The 23069-nt window shown below is 37.7% G+C and overlaps 1 protein-coding gene across 1 annotated transcript; it reads left to right on the top strand.

Annotated features, from left to right (window-relative positions):
• Positions 1-19: 19 nt before the first annotated feature.
• ACAA2 (acetyl-CoA acyltransferase 2) lies at positions 20-22857 on the top strand. The gene is made up of 10 exons (XM_045528030.1): positions 20-126; positions 4445-4611; positions 7656-7784; positions 10198-10314; positions 11888-12035; positions 13545-13720; positions 14281-14410; positions 18240-18310; positions 20986-21140; positions 22433-22857. Exons 1-10 carry the CDS (start codon positions 111-113, stop codon positions 22515-22517), a joined length of 1194 nt encoding a protein of 397 aa, XP_045383986.1. The 5' UTR covers positions 20-110; the 3' UTR covers positions 22518-22857.
• Positions 22858-23069: the final 212 nt, after the last annotated feature.

Here is a 23069-nt window from a genome sequence, read left to right as displayed (position 1 = left end):
GGGCGTGGCCTCGGGGGCGCCGCCCACACCCTTAAGGTCTGGGTGCCCGCGCGCTGCCCCGCAAAGCACCAGGGACGGGAAGCACGCGCCGCTAGCGTCGAGCCGTCGCCATGGCCCTGCTCAGAGGTGAGCGCGGCCCACTCCTCCTCGCCTCTCGGGGTCACGCCCTCCCCAGGCCGCCATCCGCCTCCAGGCTCGGCGGAGAGTCAGGGGTCGTGGGGTCACGTTCATTCGGTCTCATCGGTTCTGGAGAGAACTTGATGAAAACCCAACCCGAGAGGAAGCTTTGGGTTAAGGAGAAAACGCTTACTTACAAGGCGCTACCGACCGCGATTTCGGTGCACTTTTCTGCAGAGAGCAAGGTTTGCCCGCTTCTGACCTTGCAGATGCTTCCCTGCGTCGCCCAGGAGTTCGAGCCCAGCTACTAGGCAAAGCGGGGCGATGCCGTGAGCACGGGGCACGCAGAGCAGCTGCGCGCAGGGCCGGGCCCCTTAGTTCGCGGTGGCTGGTGGGCAGGGCTTTCGAGGAGAAATTGAATAGGTTCCCGCAGGGACGCCAGGGAATTTCCGCGGCCTGACCTCCAGGTAAGGGTTCTTTGAAGTAGTGGGCGCCAGAGAAAGAAGGACGAGCAGAGTTGAAAGGGATAACTAAAGAGGCTTTATTGGAGCGCTCCCCGGTTGGGGTAACGAGTCCCCGAGAGAGGGACCCGGGCGAGCCTCACAGTCCCACGAGTGGAACTAGAGAAGCTGCCTGGGCCAGAAGTCTGAGTGGGTTTATATAGGTTTTTAGGGCTGGGGAATGGGAGCTTCTTCGGCCAGGAGATGTTGGCGAGAGGAGTAAGGAATTTGTTTCCGTTTTGGGGCTTGTACGGAGGAGTAGGAGGGGCTTCTTTTTTCATTAGGGAAGGGAGGGCTACCTGCCGCCACCTGCCCTGTAGGGTTTTTTTCTAAATTCAGTGGAAAACAATGCAAGGATTTAAAGCAGGGGAATGACAGGATCTGATTTCCACTCTGCCCAAATTTCCTAAGACTATGGGGGTTATTTAACAACGGGGAGACCTTTTAAGGATTTTTGTAGAGGCCCAGGCAACAGCAAATAATGGCTTTGACCCTGTGAGGGCCATAGAGTTGGGGAAAAAAGGGAGAGACATGGTTTCTGAGATACATTTGGAGGTGGATTTGATAGAACGTGGTGAGTATTGAGGAGGAAGTGTCGAGGATGACTGAAGGTTTCTGGTTTAAGGAACTGTGTTCATGGTGATACTTACGGAGTGAGGAAAACTGGGGGAGGAATAGGTTTGGAGAGGAAGATTGAGGATTCAGTTTTAGGCAAAGAACTTTTTGATGCCTGTGAAGCACCCAGGTGGTGATGTCAGCTAGGTGTTGGTTAGAGGGATCTGGAAGTCAGAAGAGCCAAAATGGCATGTGAATAATTCAAGTGGAAAATAGGTATTCTGGAACAAAATGCAGCGTATCCAGTTTCCTGCAACATGGGTTTTATTTGCCAGTGCCTTTTCCCAACTCTGAACTTACTGCATTTATTTAATAAAGCAGCATGTTGAATTTTTTTTAGACGAGACATTCAGAAAACCCACTTCATTTAAAAGCTACATGGTAATGAGCTATCTTTTTAAAAAGGAAATAATTTTATTGCTCTCATTTTAATATTTTATCAGTGGTTCTTACCCTTTTCTTCTAATACAGAAGCCTTTTAAAAATTTGATGAAAACCATAAACCTGATAAGGAAAAAAAAACTACATCAACACTTGTATTAACAAAGTATAAAATTTATAAATTTGTGATATAGTTTACTCTAGCATTAGAACTAGTGATCATATTTTTTCCCATTTCTCTATTTTACATGTAAAGACACTAATGTCCAGAGAGGTAAAGTGTCTTGAGCTTCAGATAGTGATGTTATAGGCTAGTTAGACTCTTTAAAGATATGTACTTCTCTTAAGTGGCATACCAAGGCTTACAGGACTGGTGGTAAGAAAGAAGGACATTGCCTGATTATTGTAGAGAAGAGGACACATTTGAATTAACTTTGGTAAAGATTATCATTAACTTACCAGATTTCAGTCAAGAAGAAGGAACAATTGTTCAGGTTTTTACTGGCACCCATCCCAGTGTTTGGCAAGTTTTGGCAGGACAAAGATTAGTTCTCCTGCTGCTTTTTAGCTTTGTTGGCAATATTCATTTATCCCTTCAGGGCAAGTAGGCAGGGCTGCCACCATTACCTGACTCCTGAAACAGAAATGGGTGCCACAGCATTTTTACCTGCCTGCTGTCTGTAGTTGCTCTGATTCTGTGGTCCATCCCACACAGCAGGAGGGGAGTGGTGAGCCAGGGAAGCTTTATCTGTACTGACAGATGCTCCCCATCTCCCCGCCCCCTGTCAGATCAGGGTGGCATTAGATTCTCACAGGGGCTGGAACCCTACTGTGAACTTCGAAGGGGGCATCTAGGTTGCTCTTGAATCATCTCAAAACCAACCCCCACCCCCAACCCTCTACCCCTCGTATGTGGAAAAACTATCTTCCAAGATACCAGTCCCTGGTGCCAAAAAGGTTGGGGACTGCTGCTCTAACTAAATGAGTAAATATTTACGAAACCATGTGACAGAAAGGTGGGCAGAGTTCCTGTCTCTCTTCTAGTGTTGTTTTTCCTCTTTTGTCAAATCAGCACTTTCTTGGTGCTTCTGACTCACTACAATTTGGATCAATGTGTCTCTTCACTGTCTTTCAGTTTTTGGAAATCACTAGCCTCTGAATTTTCAGAGCCTATATATAAACAAGAGTTTTTAGTTCAGTGTCAAAGATTGGTAAATTTTAGACCTCTTAATATCCACATAAAATCGACATCAAATCAAGTAAATGTTGACATGGTATCTAGTTTATGAAATTTCGAGGAAGAAAACCCTTTAAATTTTCTAGTCTTTGTATCTGCACATCCCTGATTATTTTTAAAAATGTATTGAATAGTATTTTCCCTATTCACAATAATTGTATTAGTTTGGTAAGGCCTTACTCATGCTGACCTGTATAGTCTGGGAGCATCAAGTAGGGAGAAGTGATACAGATAAAGGGGGAGTTCCCATTTTCCCACACGCACTCTTTCTTTTATAGATGTCACATATTTCACTATTATCACTGCCCCCTCACAAATGCTTTCTTAAATTATGAGATAGGGAAGAGAAATTTATGAAGGGAACTTGGAGAAACAAATTCGCCTCTTTTGTTTCTGAGGAGAACTTAGTGGTCACTGAAATCATTTCTACATATAATACATCCTTTTTTCTGGATGCTTTTGAGATTTTTGTTATCTTTGGATTTCAGAAGTTTGACAATGATGTGCCAAAGTGTCTGTGGAGGGGGTTGTGTGTGGTGTATTTATTAGAGTTGAAATTTACTAAGCTTGAATCTGTAAATATATATCTTTCATCAAATTTGGAATTTTTTCTTTTTTTATTTCTTCAAATATTTTTTCTGTCCATTCTTTCTCCTATGGTGTCTTTCTTATGACACCATAACTGTTAGTCCTTGAGATTCTGTCCATGTTTTTTGTTCTATCTGACTTTTTTTTAAACAGTGACATATATAATTCAAACGTAGAGCAGCATGTATTCTAGAAACTATATCTCTATCTGCCTTGAGATGCATTTGGATAGAACCAGGATTGGTGGGTTGAAGATTTGGCAAGCAGAGTCAGCTCAGTGTGAAGAAGAATCATTAGTTTGTGTTGTCCATTCATGGGTATGCTGCTTCATGCAGTAGAGTATGACTTCTTATTAAAAGTTTTCTAGCAGAGGTTAGAGAGAACCTCTTGTCAGGCATTTTCTAGAGGGACTTCTTATATGTTGAGTGGTTGACCTCATACAACCTCAAGGAGCTTTCTAGTCTGGAGATTCTTTAACTCTAATACTAGGCAATATACTCCAGCATATAGAAGAAAGAAGCATTTCAATTCTCGAAAAGTGTTTCCAGCATTGTAAAGCATCAGAGAACAAGAATACTCCCTAACCAGAATGGATGTATATCATATCATGCAGTGAAGTTCTTGGTACCTACATGTAGGCATTGATCAAACTGATCTCTTTTTTTTTTTTTTCTTTGAAACATAGTCTCACTCTGTCACCTGGGGCTAGAGTGCCATGGTATCAGCCTAGCTCACAGCAATCTCAAACTCCTGGGCTCGAGCAATCCTCCTGCCTTGGGCTCCCAGAGTGCTAGGATTACAGGCGTGAGACACTGCGCTGGGCCCAAACTGATAATTTAAGGCTCTGCTTCCATGGTTGTGACCTATTCTATGTACTATTGCATGACAAAGACTTTCAGTTATCTAATTGTTCTTTACAATAAGGTTTCACAGCAAAATTATTTAAAGCAAGTTAGGGACACTGACTAATCTGTGATTGCTTACAAATCTCTCCTCCTTGTAACAGGTGTGTTTATCGTGGCTGCTAAGCGAACGCCCTTTGGAAGTTATGGAGGTCTTCTGAAAGACTTCACCGCTACCGACTTAGCCGAATTTGCTGCCAAAGCTGCCTTGTCTGCTGGCAAAGTCCCACCTGAAACTGTTGACAGTGTCGTTGTAGGCAATGTCGCACAGGTTGGTAGGGCAGAGGGAGGTATTCACACCTGTTGCTTTCTTTGATCAGTTTCTAAAAACAATTCCTTTAACATATCATAATGGCAAACAAGTTAAATAATAGTTACAGGTATTTAGTAATTTTAGTAATCCTCAGACTTCAGAGGTAATGACATGTGTAATTCAAAGCAACATATATCCTGGAAACTATATATGTGTCTGACTTGAGGTGCATTTCGATGTTTCTTAAATTGCAGATTGACTTCCTTGCCTTATATGAAGTTGATTGGTTTTCCCTTTGTGCCACCTAAGGAGGGTAGCAAACCCAAGCAATACAATACACCTTTTATAATTTCTTACACATTGTAGGAGCTTGGTCAGTATTTGTTGTAGGAAATAAGAAGCTTGCTTATCCTCTATCTTGCTACGTGTGGTGTACAAAGTAGGTCATTTATACACAGGTAAGTGAAAGCTTGGAATTCCTTCAAAGTATACTAACATTTATTGGGTGCCTAGTCAGAAGCTATTTTAGGTGATAGAGTACCCAAAGTGGACCAAAAGGAGGTTATAATCTAATCGAGGAGATTTTATATATATATATATACACACACACACACACACACACACACACACACACACACACACATATATTTTAAAAGATGTCAATGATGTAATCATTGCTAAAGGACAGAGAATGACAATGGACACACAATCACTAGGCCTTGAATTTGAATTTGATTCTGTCCATCTTGCCATTGTTTATCTTCACATCCAGAAAAAGCAGCGACATTTTTTCTTTTGCAATTGTGTCTGTTGAACCTAAAATATTTTCATGAAGAATTCTTGATATTAATTCATCTTTTTTTTTTTTTTCACTTTTTTTGGGGGGGGGAAATTTTACCTCTGACCTAAGAAGGCATTAGAACAGATCAAAGAGAAGTTGGATACTTTTGGGTTTTGTTTTTCCTACAATTTATTTTATAAGGAGCTTTTTCCCCTCTAAAGTACTTCTGTTTTTCCCCAGCATGGGTTCTCTCAAACTTTACCCAAAAAGTCACTGTAAATATTAAATAGTATCAGTTTCATTGTGTTTGTGCCTCTGTTCCTAAAGGCAATCTTTCTTGCATTAAGTTTTCTGTCAGGCCAAAATACATTTTTCTGGTAAAGGTGTTAAGTGCTTAATGGATAAGTATTTGGGGCTGGGCCTTTATGGTTAGAAGGGAACAGAATAGATTTCAAATAACATTTGATAGATATCACAAAGCTGTTTTTCTAATTCAGTTAAATTTTGTTAAATATTACTTGGAATAAATGAGTTTTATGTCTTTCTTAGGAAACAAATGAAATCCAGTATGGATTCTTTTTCTTTTTTTCCCCTAATTGCCCTGGCTCGAACCTCCTATGTTGAATAGAAGTGATGAGAAATGGAGATCTTTGTCTTGTTCCTGATCTTAGGGGGAAAGCATACAGTCTTTCAACATTAAATATGATAGTTGTGGGGTTTTCATAGATTCCCTTTATCAGATCGAGGAAGTTGCCTTCTATTCCTAGTTTGTTAAGTGTTCTTATTATGAAAGGATGTTGAATTTTGTCAAATGTTTTTTCCGTGTTGACTGAGATGATCATATAATTTTTGTTTTTTATTCTATTGATATGTGATGTATTAATTGATTTTGAGATATTGAACCAACCTTGCATTCCTGGGATAAATCCCAATTGGTCATAGTGTATAATTCTTTTTATACATTGCTGGATTCAGTTTACTAGTGTTTTGTTAAGGGTTTTTATACCCATATTCATAAGAGATACTGGTCTGTAGTTTTCTTGTGATGTCTTTGTCTGGTTTTGGTGTCAGGATAACTGGCTTCATAAAATGAATTGGGAAATAATCTCTCCTCTTTCTAGGATGAGTTTGTGAAGAATTGCTATTAATTCTTCAAATGTTTGGTAAAATTCCTTGGTGTAACCAGTCTGAGCTTTTCTTTATGGGTAGATTTTTGATTACTACTTTAATCTCTTCATTTGTTGGGTCTATTCAGATTGTCTGTTTCTTCTTCAGTCAGTTTTAGTAGTATGTATCTTTCTAGGAATTTGTCCTGTTCATCTTAGTTATCTAATTTTTTGGCATATAGCTGTTCATAGTACAGTTGATTCTTGTTACTGTGGTTGTGTTCTATACAGTCGCCATGATCACTGAATTAGCAAATACTTTTAAATAACAAAAATTACAACAAATTTAAAGATCTAATTGGCTTTTATTTGCAATTCTAGAATCAGGCAACACCTTATTCTGTAAAATAGAATGAGTGTTCCAGTGAGCTGAGCAGAAGAGGTTGGTTTAAGCAGAAAAGGTCTGAAGGAGGCAGAAACAGAACAGAAAGCAGATTGGTCATTTCAAAGTTATTTTCCTTATAGGTTTAAGGGTAGAGGAGGACTTCCTTATTATGCTGATTCAGGATGACTGGAATCTCCTGGGTTTTTTTGGAAAACTGGCCCGTTTCAAAGTTCAGTTTGATTGCACAGCACTTAGCACAAGTGACTCCATTCTGGTTTTGTCTGGTCTGCTGGGGCCTAGTGCACAAGGCTAGTCTTGCTAAACCATTGTTCCCAGGGGAAATACAGGGTTTGGGTTCCTACGAGCCTCTGGTCACAATATTGTCATTGATCGATCAATATGTAACTTTGTTTTATGTGTGTTTTTCTTTCAAGACACCTTATTTAATATATATTGTTGATTCATTAACATTAAACTCACAGTCAACAGCATAACTTATACCTGAATGAAGTTGATCTACTACACATATTTGGTTAAGAAGGTAAATTTTATGTTTTGTGTATTTTACCACAATAAAAAAATAGGAAAAACCCAATTGACCAAATTATGGTTTTTATTCAAATCATAAACATGTATAATATGCTGTACCTGTATGCATTGTGTCCTACCCTAGAGCTGTATAGTTTGTCATTTTTAATTGATTGCTAGCATTTCTACATATTTTGTACTTGATCTTAATTCCTAGATTTGTAGAGGAAATTCTTCTTTCTTTTTCCTGTCTCTGATCCAGACGTCTTCAAATGCTATCTACTTGGCAAGGCATGTTGGTTTACGTGTGGGAATCCCAAAAGAGACCCCAGCTCTCACCGTTAATAGGCTCTGTGGCTCTGGCTTCCAGGCCATTGTGAATGGATGTCAGGTATGGGCAACATTATATTTAATTCTCTGAAAATTGTTGGGGTGGAAAGGCTAGTAGGTGCTCATGGCACAGGTGGAGAAAGATTTCTCATGCAGAGATTAAGGTATATAAAAAAATTTATTTTAGCCTTCTCAGAGAAGAGAGACAGAGACAGAGAAAGAAAGAGAGAGGGGAGGGGTGGGGGGAAGAAAGCAGGGACACAGCGTAGCATCCCAAAGAAAGAAGGGAGATGCCGGCAGTGAGGCCAGGTGGCTCACTGATTTTAAGGGGGATGAAGAGAGAAAAAAAAATAGCAATGGCTGTCAGTTGATAACAAAAGCAGCAGCAGGTAGACAACAAAAACTGCAAGGACGTCAAAGTCCAGGGGTTGGTTTTCTGCCTTTCACTGGAGAAGGGATTATCACAGGAGATGTGACTCTGTCCTTAAGATATGGCTGAGGCTGTAGCTCGTTTGCCTGTTTACTCAAGAACTCTGTAAAAGCAAAATCTCAAAAAAATTTTGAAGAGGAAGATTTACATCTCTTTTTTGTCCTTTCAGCTCTTTTCAGAAGTTGTGCAAAACAGAACCTCCTGCAGGGTGTCTGTTAGTGAGAGAACTCATAGGATTGATCTTTAACTGTTACCAGGGACATTGTAGGGTTAGGTGTTTTCCTGTTATTTTTGTAAGGCCGCTCCTTTCAAAAATGTTAATAGTTATTAGAAGAAATGTCTCACTCCAGTATAACACTTTAGCTTTTTTATCTTATAGTGCTGATTAGGAGATGTCAAAATTTGATTTTTCTTGGAAAAACACTGATAGGAAGAAAACAGATTATTAAAAGCTAATAATGAACCCTCAAATGGAATAAGCCTGTCACAAAAGGACAGATACTGTATGATTGTACTTATATGGGGTACCTAGAGTAGTCAAATTCATAGAGACAAAAAGTAGAAAAATAGCGGCCAGGGGGTGGGGGAGGGGAGAAGGGAAAGTTAGTGTTTCACAGGTATGGAGTTTCAGTTTTGCAAGATGAAAAGAGTTCTGGAGATAGATGGTGATGATGGTTGCCCTACAATGTAAATGTACTTAATGCCACTAAACTATATACTTTAAAATGGTTAAAGTGGTAAATTTGATGTATATTTTGCCACATTTTTAAAAAAAATTAATATGTTCATCATTCTTATTGAATGCTTCCTATGTGCCAGGCACTGTGCTAGATTTACATTCAATATCCTATTTAATCTTCACAAACATCCTATGAAGCAAGAACTGTTATTCCCATTTTACAGGTGAGGAAACTGATTATTAAAAAAGGCTTTAAGGTTACTAAGTCAAAGAGGCAGAATTTGAACTCAGGTCTGTGAGAACTACTTGAGGGACATTGAAACACTGAAGAAAGACTGTGAAGCAAGGAGGAGAGTTGAAGAATCTTGGAGATGATAAGAAAATGTATTTTTCATGCCTGTAATCCTAGCACTCTGGGAGGCCAAGCGGGAGGATCGCTCGAGGTCAGAAGTTTGATACCAGCCTGAGCAAAAGCGAGATGCCGTCTCTACTAAAAATAGAAATGATTTGGACAGCTAAAAAATAAAAATTTTTTAAAAATTTAAAAAAAAAGAAGATGTATTTTATTACAAAGTAGCTTAATTATACTGTTGATAGAAGTACAAAGTAGTATGACCTTTTTAAAGCACAGTTGGGCAAATGCATTTGTTTCTGTGAACGCAGGGGAAGAAAGTACAGTGAAATTCAATTTTATTTGTAAAAGTCTTCATTTGATTACAAACGAGACACAGATATTTTGTAATGAATAAATTATTTTCACATTAGTTTGTTTCTACAACAGTATGTCTTAAATAGTGACCCTGATTTTCTTAGCAATAATTTCAAACATCACGTTCTCGGAGCCTTACTATTTGCTTCTATTCAGTGAAAAGAGTTGGAAGAATGAATGAAACAGATTCCTTTTCATTAGCCCCCGAAATTGTCCTGGTTCTTGTAAATCTCTGGTCTCCTTCAGATGCATCCATTAATAGGATAATTTTTTTTTTTTTTGCCCTTTTTAAAGGGTTTGTCCTCTATTATCTGCTATACATTTATGCCAGACATTAATATCTCTGCTGATTTTCAAGATTTATATTGAGTTAAGAATTACTATTTTTAGCCAAAATGTAGGTAGGGTCTGTTACTCAGGCAAAAAATGATTGAAATCTATTAGTCCCCCCCTCCCACATCTTGGGAATGGTTACTTTACAGCATTTGCTATACAATTACTTTAAAAGCATTTCTTTTTGAGACACTGTAAGCTAGGGTACAATATTTATTAGAATCATCATTAATTTGTAAAATCTGTATACTTCTTAATACCTTTTTTGAGTATAATAAAAAGGTTTTTCTTGTTGTGGTGGTTGTTCATTTGTTTTTAAACAGGATATTTGTGTTAAAGACGCTGAAGTTGTCTTGTGTGGAGGAACCGAAAACATGAGCCAGTCTCCCTTCTGTGTCAGAAATATCCGTTTTGGTACCAAGCTTGGAACAGATCTCCAGGTTGGAACCATTAAAATTTTTAAGGATTATTTCTTATGATATTAGATAAGTAATTTTAATAACATATTTTTTACCAGACAGAAAACTAATTTTGAAACCAAGTTTGTTAATGAAGATTGGCAAGATATGAATGATTTGAAGTTTGTAAACTACTTCAAATCTCTCTTTTGGTTGTTAGTTTTGACATTTCAACTGACATAAAAGTATGTGGAACATAATTTGGAGCACACCTCTAGTAGTGAAATTAACCCATGTAAATGACCATAGGCCTGGGAGAGGTGGAGGAAGGGAAGAAGTGGATTAAAAAAGATAGGCAAAAGGGTGACTTAACACCTTGACTGCTACATGAGTTGTATTTAACTCAGGCTAGTTTTGCCCCCAGGCGGGGTGAAGCAAAACCCTGCAGTTGGTTGGTGAAATCTTGCTTGATGTTCTTATTGTTACAATTCATATTTAATTCTAAAAATGTGGGTTGCATTGCATATTATCTCATGCACAGAAAACAATAAAAAAAATAACAAATTAGAAAGGATTGTTTTAAGAAAATACTGTGGCCCCAGGGAAAAATCTTTTTTTCTAGTGTAGCAATGTGTTAATCTTTCTGCTAAACAGTTAACAGTCTGAGTAATTAAATCTTTACTGTGACTTAAGAGAAGTTTTATTTCTGGAGCCATCTCAGAATAGATTTCTTCTGCATCACAGAAAACATTAATTTTGAATACAGATTATATTATCCCCAAACAGACAAAAACTGATACTTCCACCTTCGAGAGCTGCAGCGTGAGAATGATAGCACAGTACTGATAAAGAATGATATTATAGTCTTCCCATATGAAAAGGCTAACGACATTTTATATTTTTAAGCATTTTTCATTAGTAATGTTTGACTTACACTGTCCACCCCGTTTCTCCCACCTGGCCTTAGAGAATATGAGGATTTTAGCAGTATTTTAGGCACCGAATATATTTGAGAAATCCTTTGCAAGGACAGGTCAGTGACTTGAGTTAATGAGGCAGCAAATGGGGCACACTTATCAGAGACTCAAACTACTTGGATAATAACAACCTCTTCTCTAACTCCAGGAGCCTGTCCCAGCTTCTTTTCAGCCTTATTAGTAACTGGTAGAACCAGCTGTCCCTGTCACTGAAGGCAAGGGATAAAAAAGGAACACACATTCAGTTTTTCCTACAGAGCTCATAAGTGGTTTGCAAAAGTGGCTACAGGAAAACATTGCATGAGGACTTATTGTCAGGTTTCTTATAGAATGTAGAGGATTTATTTTTTGATTATAAGGTAACTTCCTGTGATCTCACCTTGCACATTTAGTACTGTTGGCTCTCTTTAGAGCCCCACATTTAGATACAGAGAATGTGTGCATTTTATTGTGTGACATTGGATGTTTTTTAAAAATATCCCAGAACCAAATATGAATAGTAATAGCAATGTTTATCAGAAGTATAATTTTACTATTATTTATTGGAACTATTAATTATTTAAATTTAAAGAAATTATAGTATATTACTTTCAAAAGATAATGCTCTTACAAATCACTCTATTAATGTCTTTTAATAGCTGGAAGATACTTTGTGGGTATCATTGACCGATCAGCATGTCCAATTCCCCATGGCAATTACTGCAGAGAATCTTGCTGTAAAACATAAAATAAACAGAGAAGAATGTGACAAATATGCCCTGCAGTCACAGCAGAGGTGGAAAGCTGGTCAGTGCAATTGGATAATTATCAATATCAATAAAAAAAATCTATAGGAAACCTTTTCATGATTTCTTATTATGATCATAAGATTATTAGTTTACCAATCATTGCAAAAGTAGTTTGAAAATTACACCTTTTCGTTACTCCTTTATTTTTAGATGATCAGATATTCAATTAATTATTGTAAAACTAACTGGGAATTTCTCTCTTGAAAAAGTTACTACTACTTAAAAAGTGACATTGGTACTTGGTTTTAGATGGACACTTGAATGTAGTCCTGAACTGGTCCTGTTGTCAGGAGAACATGCCGAGGGATGTGATACACTCCAGCAGGGGTGATGGCTCACTGTGGCTCCTGGAACAGGGAGGATGTCCTCCCCCATGAGCCATCTCATAATCACAAGGTGGGGTGATGTGTTTGGAGAAGACCCACTGGGTATCCTTTAATGCCTTCTTCCATTCCTAACTGAGAATCATTACACCTGACTCAGAGACTTAGAACTAGTTCAAGACCCGAATTGTAGTGCCCCTCGTGTAACATAGCACACTGCTGTGGAGCCATTCCAAACTGAGCAACATGACAACAGTTCTTTTATCAATATGGCAAGTTGAAGAAATCTGTTGGTCTTCTGAAAATGATTTTTAAAATTAAACTGTTATAAGCAACAGGAAACTCTTATTTAGGGATGGATATTAAGTATTTGAAGTAGTGAGGGTAAAGTCCATTTTCGCATTTCAGAGGGATGAGTACAATAGAGCTGATGCCATTCAACTCATGTGTTTTTTAGTTACACATTTATAGTGGAAGAGGAGTGGTCTAGAAGTCAAAAATTATCAGTTCTGTTTCTAGTTCTGCCACGTACAAGTTATCTGTCCTCAGTCAAGTCATTTATTCACAGAGCATCTGTAAAATAGAGGTAATATTTGCCTTCCCTGCTTATCTAATAAAACCAAATAAGGGCAGATAAAAGTATTTTGCCAACCCTAAAGTGGTATCAATATTAAGATGGTGTTATTACTGACTTACCCTATTTCTGAAGCTATAGTTTACTACAGTCCATTCTAGTCAATGGAGGTCAAAGTAGGTTGTACTTATAATTGTATCAGTCATAGATTTCAGTCATAGATTACTTGGTACAATAGACAACTTGGTTACTTTTTAATTACTTCCTATCTCACCAAAAGAAAAAAGGCATTAAATCCATTTAGTATAATTAAATCTATAGCTAACAGACAAACACTGCTAACAGTCTAGCAGTATCTCGTAAAAAAAATTGCAATTCAATACAAGTAAAATTATTTTTAAAAGGTGCAAAATGTATTTGCATAGATGCATGACAGTGTATGAAATCCTTCAATAGGGAAGGTAAGTTGTGTGAGTAATAAAGGCTCACATTAAAGTAGCCTGTAGGGAAAGGGTAGACCAAAAATCAAATTGAAGAATATGTTTGATTTATTTTCTTTGTATATTTCTCTCTTGTTTTTATTCTTATGGTAGTCTTTCTGTCATTTCAGCTAATGATGCTGGCTACTTTAATAATGAAATGGTACCAATTGAAGTGAAGACAAGGAAAGGGAAACAGACAATGCAAGTAGATGAGCATGCTCGGCCCGAAACAACACTGGAACAGTTACAAAAACTTCCTCCAGTGTTCAAGAAAGATGGAACTGTCACTGCGGGGAATGCATCGGTTGGTCTCACTACACAGATTAGCCTGAGCTCTTCCAGATGTGTTCAATGCAAAATACTCATGAAGTATCTCATAGATATTTTTCATGCTAGTCTGTAGTTATTTAGCTTAAACTATTAATAACAGTAGTGTTCATATTCAATTAATTTGGGTTTTCATAGTCCAACACAAAATATTTTAACTAGGGGCCCTTATATAATAGTCTTCTGATTTCTTAGTTTTTTCAGAATGTTGGAAGGAAATCTGCCTGGTTTATTGTTTTGGTTGTTACACTTTTTCTCTTTCTCCTGTATACAATCATTAGATTTCTTCTTACAGCTAGATATAAGGGTTTTTTGTGATATTCTTTTCTATTTTCCATTAGTGAAATTGTATTCTGTGCTTAAAATAATCCTCTGAATCCACCAGAGTCCCACAAGTACTAGTTGTTTCCCAAATTATGCCATGACCTCCTATGCCATATTCCTAATACCACTCCATTAGGAATACTACTCCGTTAGTCCAAACCCTGATTAACTGGATTCTTTTACCCTTTAGTTAATCTACCGTCTTTTTTCAAGGGGATATGTGATGGTGCTGCAGCCGTTATCTTAGCTAGTGAAGAGGCTGTTAAAAAACATAACTTCACACCCCTGGCAAGAATTGTGAGCTACCATGTGTCTGGATGTGATCCTGCTATCATGGGTATCGGTAAGTTTATAGTGAAACCAACTGGTTCTATTATATTTCTGGAGATAAGTCTACTTTGGCATTCAGAGTCCTGAAAAAGTAGCCAAACCAAGGTCACTTGTGGAGGAAAGGTAAGATAGGTAATCAGTCATTCATACAGATAATCTGGGTGAAGAACTGTCCTTGCTACAATAGGAAAACCAAGACTGTGCAAACTCCTTGTGAGCAGTAATCACATCTGATTGCCCATTTGAGATATTTAAAAATTAACACACAGAAAATAACAGAGAAGAATTACATCATCCTTACAAGATAAAACAAATTATGATATGGGAGAAGTCACGGGGTGAAATAGAGAAGGCTGTATAGAGAGAGTCTAAGCCCGGTTCCCTGCTGGGTGTTTTACACAGTCACTAACGTACCTCATTCCATCTTCCTACAACTCCAGTAAGTGAGACTTCTTTGTGAATGAGAAAATTGAGGCTTAGGAAAGCTGTCTTGAAAGGTTCCAAACCAGTTAGTGATGGAGCCAGGGTGTGAATCCAGGTCTGTCTGATTCAAGTGCTCTTTTCACTGTGAGTTAAACATACTGTCTCAGGAAGTCAAAGTCATATTCCTCTGGCTCAGCTGAGGCTTATTAGCCGAATAAAAAATTATAAACAATTATCTAGGTTGCCAAAGTACTAGGTAAAGAAAATTTGGAACTCCCTACAAACATGTATAGTTTTGGCTTGAAAAATATGAATTAGAACAAAGAGCTTTTCACTGGATATACTCCTAGGAACCACAAATGGTGCTGAATTTGAATAGTTCCTATCATTAATCTTTGGGGAAAGAGGGAACAAATTAGGTGCCTTACTTACAGAAATAAAATTGGTGCTCAGAGGCTTTGATCTATCCCACCTATAACCTCACACCCTAGGGAAAAGCCTGCCCTAGGGTATTGGTTTCAGATTATTCATAGGACCAAAGGTTTTTCTATCAGCTTAGGCCTTTTTTTGACTAAATTGCTTTTTGAGGTGGGTCCCAAGGTAGGAGGAGGATAACTTGTTGCTGACCTACCATCTCAGAGATTCTTCAGGTCCTACAGGTTCTACTTGAATAATAGCACTTATGTTGATTTGGGGATAATACTCAGCCATGTTTGCTGCCATGTCCTTCAGAGAAGACTTAACTTGTGTGCAGAATTCCTAAGAAAGCAAGCTGACATGTTCATACCTTGTCATCTTCCACTGTGTCTCAAATTTATGTAGGTGAGAACTGTTAGGTATTTAGATATCTATTAAAAGTCCATTTTTTTTCCATTACAGTCTTATGAGTTTATTAGGTTTTAGCTACCCTCTACTGGCAAAACGTAGCTTTTGTCTTAGAAATGGAAGGTGGCTGAAAAATTAAACATCTGTATGTTGTTCTAACATTTATCATTTTGGTATCTAGAGTGGTTCCCAACCACAGATGATTTTCAAAATCCACCCATAACCCCACCCCACCCCACAAGATTTTGTTTTAGTAGGTCTGAAGTAGAGCCCCAAAACGGGAGTTTTTTTCCATGTATCTAGATGCTTTTTGTTTTGTTTTGTTTTATTTTGTCTTGTCTTGCTTTTAGCTACAGCTCCTGGAATGGGACCTTGATGCTTTTGATGACCAAACAAATTTGTTTGATATAGATTATTTTATAATTCTTTTTCAGTCTAATCTCACATAATAGGTTCTGATAGATTAGCATAGTCAGTGAGGAAAGAAAATGTAGTTTTCCTTCATTCTGTTCCTCGACCAGGGTATTTGCCTTAACGTACAATGAATGCCGCTGTGGAAGGATTGTCTTTTATCCTCAGGGCTTGAACAGAGCTATGCATGCCAAGTGTCCCACAGTGTCAGATGCCCCTTCTAGAAGCTCGTCTGTCACTTGTATGTAGCACGAGATTAAACAGGGTAACCACTGGAAGCACTCCAGATGAATAAGCAGGAAAATAACTTATTGAGTATCTAGTGAGGACTGATTTATCAGTCCAGTTTTTAAGAATTAGTTCCTGAGTTCTGCAACTATCTAACATACACCACTCCTTAGCCCTGCGAATAGCTGTAGACCCAGAACAAGCCAGAACTTGAAAAGAACATTTATGGCTCTGAGGACGTACACAGTTATAGAAAGGTTGTGCTCCCTGGAACTCCTCAAGGGTGGCAGTGGCAGAGGTTGGTGGGTGGAGCTTTGAGCTTCTTCAGCTGGAGCAGCTCTGGCCTTGTTATTGACTTTGTAGAAAGAAGTGCAATACTTGAAAAAGGTTGAAAAACAATTCAGAACACTTTTGATGAGAAGCTTAATAATGCCCAAAGAGGTGCCCAAAGTCACACAGCTATTAGTGGCAAGAGCCAGGACTAGAATTAAAGTCTCCTTTTCCTAACAAGAATACTAAACCTTCCTGATTCCCAGTAAATATCAGAGTGGTCTGGGAAGAGTCCTTTAAAAATCAAGCTATGGCCTCGCATATTGTTACAATTGACGGTAACGATTCTGAGTTAACATGAACCTACTGAGTTGTGCTTGCTGTGTTGTTTATGAAGACAGGGAAGTGTGTACAGTGGTCTTAGCACCATCAGCCTTTCCTTCTGTGTATCTTTCACCGCTAGAGGCTGCTTTGTCCCCTGACCAGGCTGGATAACTGATGCTTTGCTGTTGACTACCCATCCCATTTTCATGCCTTAGACATACAAAGAGAATCTGGAATTAGATTCTGTATTAAATCAGTAGCCACACAGAACTGTCACTTTTACTTGAAAAGCATTAACTGGACGGTCCTAATCAACAAGCAGACTGTTGTCCAAAGAGCATTTTAATTGGGTGACAAGATAAATTGATATGAAATTTAGATTTCATTATGCTTTTCTTGTAAAGACTGATTTCCTATTTTACCTTGAGTATATTTGTGAAATGTTACAGAATGTTTGACTACTTGAATTCAACAGAATATACCAAATATTTTTCTTTGTAGACATTTATGGTAGTTTTTTGATTCTCTGAAAACAAATAGAGAAGTAGATAATATTCTGTAGCCAGATTTTTTTTTTACCTTTTGGAAAAAGCATGGATTTACTTAAACATTATGAGCAGTATTAAAATGTCATTGGTGATCATCAAAAATCTGGAGCTAAAGGTTTTTCTTTTTCTTTTTAGATCCCTAATGCCTTTCCAAAGGGAGTTAAAGTTTATTTCAGAAGTTTTATTAGGTAGATTTGCATTTCTTGAGTTAGGGGTTATGTTTTATTTAAATTCTCTGCCTACTCTTGGAATTATAAACATCTTCAGATATCTTTACAGTGTCTCATCGCTTCCCATCTTTCTGTGTAAATGTGGAGATGCTGTTCCTATTTCTTGCCTTTTGTCCAAATAGGCCCGAAAATATGGAGTGTAGCCAAAATCCCGTCTTTACTATGAATACATACGGTTTGTATCCCAGGAGAGCGCTCTGTCTGCCTTGCTGTTTGATATCAATTACAATTTATACCTGACTATAAAATCCCATATATGGAAGGCAGCTATGCTCACCACTATACCACCAACGCACTTCTAAAATCCCATATGTGACTTTGGCTGTTGGAAATCTTAAAGCCATTCATGGTAGAGTTTTTCATGTAAGTCTCTCATCTGCAGCTTGAGTGTATAAACTGCTTTTTACGTTGGTTCCATTTTTTGTTTCTTTATTGTCACATCATTTAATATGTGCTGTCAAGGTGGTAAATTTGTGCCTGCTAATAACTCTGTCACATTATTTCTTCCTTATTTAGTAAAGAAGTTTGATATAGAAATATAAGATGACATTTATTTCTATATAAGATTTTTATTCTTATATAGGTCCTGTCCCTGCTATCAGTGGGGCACTGAAGAAAGCAGGACTGAGTCTTAAGGACATGGATTTGGTAGAGGTAGGTGTTCTTTTTTTACAGTATAAGAAAACCACCTACTTTTATAGCATAAATGGCTTTAGTTTAGTATTTTACAGCTCTTTCTGTGTCAATATTGTCAAGCTTTCCAAATGATGTACATCTAAATAAATATTACCTTCGTTACATGCCTTCTGTTGGTACTTTTCCCTACATAACTAAAATGCTTTACGTATATCTAATTCAAACAGCCTGCTTTCTCCTACTAAAGTACAAATTCCTGAAAACTTCTTAGACTTTATTTTTTTTTATTTTTTTAACTTCTTAGACTTTAAAGAACTCTATTACAATAATTTTAGACTATTAATTTACATGTTGAATTAATTCTTGTGTAAGGCAGGAAGTAAATAAGTAATTTTATTTTATAGATTATGGTGAAAAAAACATATGTAAAAGAATTCACCTAATAGCATGGGCACTGTGGCTCACACCTATAATCCTAGCACTCTGGAAGGCCAGGGCAGGAGGATCGCTTGAGCTCAGGAGTTCGAGACCAGCTTGAGCAAGACCAAGACCCTGTCTCTACTAAAAATAGAAAAACATTACCCAGATGTCATGGCATGCACGTCTAGTCCCAGTTACTCAGGAGGCTGAGGCAGGAGGATCATTTGAGCCCAGGAGTTTGAGGTTGCTATGAGCTAGGCTGACACCATGGCACTCTACTCAGGGCAACAGAGAGAGACTCTGTATCAAAAAAAAAAGAATTCACCTAATAGAAAAGCAGTATCTAGTGCCAACTCTAGAAGTTTCTTGCCCTTCTTCCCAAATTGAGCCCCCTGACAACTTATCTTTGGCTTTTACACCATTGTTGTGGTTTGAATTGGGACACACCTATTGTAATTTTTGACACTGGAAACTTATTGATAGAGTGATTTAAAAAAAAAAAATCTTAGAACAAAGGTGTCTTAAGCATTTAGCATAATTAGAAAAGATGGAGGCGGGTTATGGTGGCTCACACCTGTAATCCCAGCACTTTGGGAAGTGAGAGGATCCCTTGAGGCCAAGAGTTTGAGACCCACCTGTATAACATAGCAAGACGCCATCTCTACAAAAAAATAAGAAAAATTAGCCAGGTGTGGTGGTGTGTGCCTGTAGTCCTAACTACTTGGGAGGCTGAGGTGAGAAAATCACTTGAGAACAGGAGTTCAAGGCTGCAGTGAGCTATGATCGTGCCATTGCACTTAAGCCCGGTAACAGAGCAAGACCCTGTCTCTTAAAAAAAAAAAAAGAAATCAAGAAGAAAATAGTTAAAGATATTTATATACATAAATAAAAAGATATATATAATATATAGTAAAGATATATATAAGGTTTATATAATATATGTTACATATTGAAGATATAAAGTATATATATAGTCCATATTTAGGGAGTATTTGAAAATTTTAGGCAATCAAGCATGTGCTGCTTGGCATTGGAAAATAGCTAATATATAACAAAGGAAACCTCTCTGTTTAAATTGGTAGAGATGGTGTAGGCATAGGTTGATTTCCTCTATGGTAATCTCTCACGCAGGAAACCATGGTTTCAGACAAATAGTTCATCCTGAAATCTCTTCTTCCATTTTTAACAGATCACAGTTCAGAGCCTCAAGGGAGCTACTTAATTTACCATATTTGTGGCAGCAAATAGGTACCAATAAATTTATTACTTTAGAGTTCACACTTAAGGCTCTGTTGAACTACATCGACTCTGCAAAGCTGTTCATAATCATTTATAGATGTATAAATACTCAAGGACATAACTTGCAACATAGTTTTCCTAGGTTTAGAAGCCCAGTTTCACAACATATTCTAAATCTCCTAGTACCTCCTTGAAGATGACTATATAAAATAGAAAAGTAATGTTGGATCTAAGGGCAAATAAACACCATCTTGGGAGAGCACAAAATACAGTAGGAAAGAACACAAAGACTGAATTTTGATCGCAACTCTGCAAAAGTTATCTTTCTTAGAATCCCTTTTCTTATCTATAAACTGAGCTAAGGTCATGTGAAAATATAGTGCTATAAACCTGAAGTAAGGTCATTCTAGCCTTGGTAAGTATAATATCACAATATGATCGGCCCTGAAGTTTTATCCTTTGTTGTCTATCAGTTTCTTCTTGGAAGATGGCATTTAGTACTGAGTAATAATAATAATAATAGCAGCTACTCAGTAAATACTTGCCATGTGTCAGGGAATACACTAGACACTTAATACCCATGATTTTATTTAACCCTGACAATGACTCTTAGCATGATACTACAGTCGCATTTTACTGCTGAGGAAACATGAGTGTATGAAGAGTTTAAAGACCGTGCCTAAGGTCACACACTAATAAATGATGCAGCCAAGATTTGAACCATCCGTCTAGCTCCAAAACCTGTGGGCTTTCTGCAGTATCCCACTGCCTCTAGCATGTGTCCATTTGTAAGATTACTCAGAATGTCTTTTCTCTAAGGAGTGCATTTGACTTAAAGCACCATTTAGTAAATATACCCATTTTCAAACCTAATAGCTTTAAACAGAATGATTGAAGATAAATTCAAATAACTTTGTAAGGTAATTTAAATAGAAAGAAACAGCAAAATTGGCTGTTGATAGGACTGGACTATTCTCAGTTAAAAATTAATTTGTGAGTAAGGATTTTTATTAGTGCTTTAATTTTTTTTTAAGGTGAATGAAGCTTTTGCTCCCCAGTACCTGGCTGTTCAGCAGAGTTTGGGTCTTGATCCAAGCAAAACCAATGTGAATGGAGGAGCCATTGCTTTGGGTCATCCACTGGGAGGATCTGGAACAAGAATTACTGCACACCTGGTTCATGAATTAAGGTACTTGCTAGAAATTGCTATATTTCAGATTTGCTTTTTTTTTTTTTAATAGAAATGCATGGATTTTGGCCTCCCCAGAACAATCCAGCATTTTTCATTCTTCCTCCTCACATCCTCTGCACTGGTTCTTAACCAGAAACAAGTTATTTGGGCAATACTTTTCAGCTGGCCTTATAGATGAATCAGTTGACTTGTTAGTGACTCTGTACTTGGGACCCAAGCTCTGTGCGTATGTTTGCTCTGTGCCCTGTGTGGCCACTCACCAGGTGCTCACTGAGGGACCAGTGTATGTCTGGCCGCATCCCTGGTGCTGGTGCATAGCAGTGAGCAGATAATGAAGCCCTGGTACTCATGGCACTTACATTTTAGTGCCAGTTACAGGAGTAAAATTAACTTATTTAAGAAAAAAAATAGTACTAATCTAAATGTCATCATTTTAAAAACCTAAGCAAACTGACAATTTGGATCTTAGTTTTTCTCTTCACTGGTCCCAGGGTTCCAGAAGGAACCTTCTGTGTGTTTGACACTTTTCAGATTTGATAGAAGAGCTCCTCCTTCTGGTACTATATGTATTTTGGACCATTTTGCTCTATTAGCAGGAAAATTACAAACAAAACCACATATGTCAGGCTGAAAAATCTCTCTGACTCTCTATTAGGCTAGGGTAAATGGGACTCTTATTTCCCTTAATGATTCATTGAGTTGAAAGGAATGATTGACATGTATAAAAATAATTCCTGGATAATTTTCTCAAGGTCATTGTATCAACACTGAGGAATGAGAACAGATGCTACTTTAAAAGAATCTAATTTTTATAAAAGAGACATGAACTGTTTCTAAATTATCTCCCCTTTTATATGGATAAACTTCATTAATTACATTTATTCTAAGGTACCAAAAGACACGAAAATCATATAAATCAAAGACTGAATATTTATTCCCTCTTCTTTAACTTTCCCTATTTATCTAAATTACCTCCTATTCTCACCTCTTTCCCACAGCACACCTAAGCTTGTATATTTGTTTCAGTCCCTCTAACTACCCATCCCTTTCTTGGGTTGCCTACCTCTTCTGTTTTGCCTTTTTTTTTTTTTCCTTTGGACAAAAATATTTAGCTTTCCAAATTCTTTCACCTATCGTGGCTATAAACCAATATTGATTGGGGGAAAAGATTAAGAACGTGAGCTGAATAAGAATGAATAATGCAAATGTGACTTATTAATTCTAGTTAGTTAATTAATCTAATTCTATTAATTCTTTGAGTAAATTTCAATTACTGCTTTCATTCTTAGGCGCCAAGGTGGAAAATACGCTGTTGGATCAGCTTGCATTGGAGGTGGCCAAGGTATTGCAGTCATGATTCAGAGCATAGTCTAAGGAGACCGAGGAGTCCACTATGACCCACTCTTGCTCTGCTTGGCCAGGCCACAGTAAAACAGCTGACCTTCAGAGCAGCTGCCACAACTGGCTATGCCCTGCCACTGAAATAGTGATTGAGTGTGATCAAGTCATGATGAGGCAAAGATGCATTTATCATGAGTAAGAGCCCATGCTAGACAGAAGTAGGTTCTCAAATTTGCACCAAATATGATGTATGTCTGAACTAAAATTCAACAATAGAAGTCCTTAAAGAAATTGTATCCTTGCCAAATAACCACCACTTATGCCTTAGATAATATGATTATAAGGAAATTGAATAAATGTTGCCTTAACTTCAGCTAATCTTTTCCTGTCATTTACTGTATTTTTTAAAATATTTGTTACAAAATACACATTACAAAAGTTTACCATCTTAACCATTTTTATGTGTACAGTTCAGTGGCATTAAGTATATTCACATTGTTATGTAAATATCACCACCATCCATCTCCAGAACTTTTTTATCACTGCACACTTGAACCTCTCCACCCATTAAACAGTAACTCCTCA

Source organism: Lemur catta, chromosome 16 (genome assembly GCF_020740605.2).
Source record: "Lemur catta isolate mLemCat1 chromosome 16, mLemCat1.pri, whole genome shotgun sequence".
Taxonomy (NCBI): domain Eukaryota; kingdom Metazoa; phylum Chordata; class Mammalia; order Primates; family Lemuridae; genus Lemur; species Lemur catta.
This window is presented reverse-complemented; position numbering and strand designations above follow the sequence as displayed.

What these genes read in the sequence shown, in the direction of transcription:
- ACAA2 (XM_045528030.1), top strand. An exon ending in TTGTAGGCAATGTCGCACAG is followed by an intron (nt 4,612 to 7,655) that starts GTTGGTAGGGCA and finishes TCTCTGATCCAG; the next exon opens with ACGTCTTCAAATGCTATCTA. An exon ending in ACAGCAGAGGTGGAAAGCTG is followed by an intron (nt 12,036 to 13,544) that starts GTCAGTGCAATT and finishes CTGTCATTTCAG; the next exon opens with CTAATGATGCTGGCTACTTT.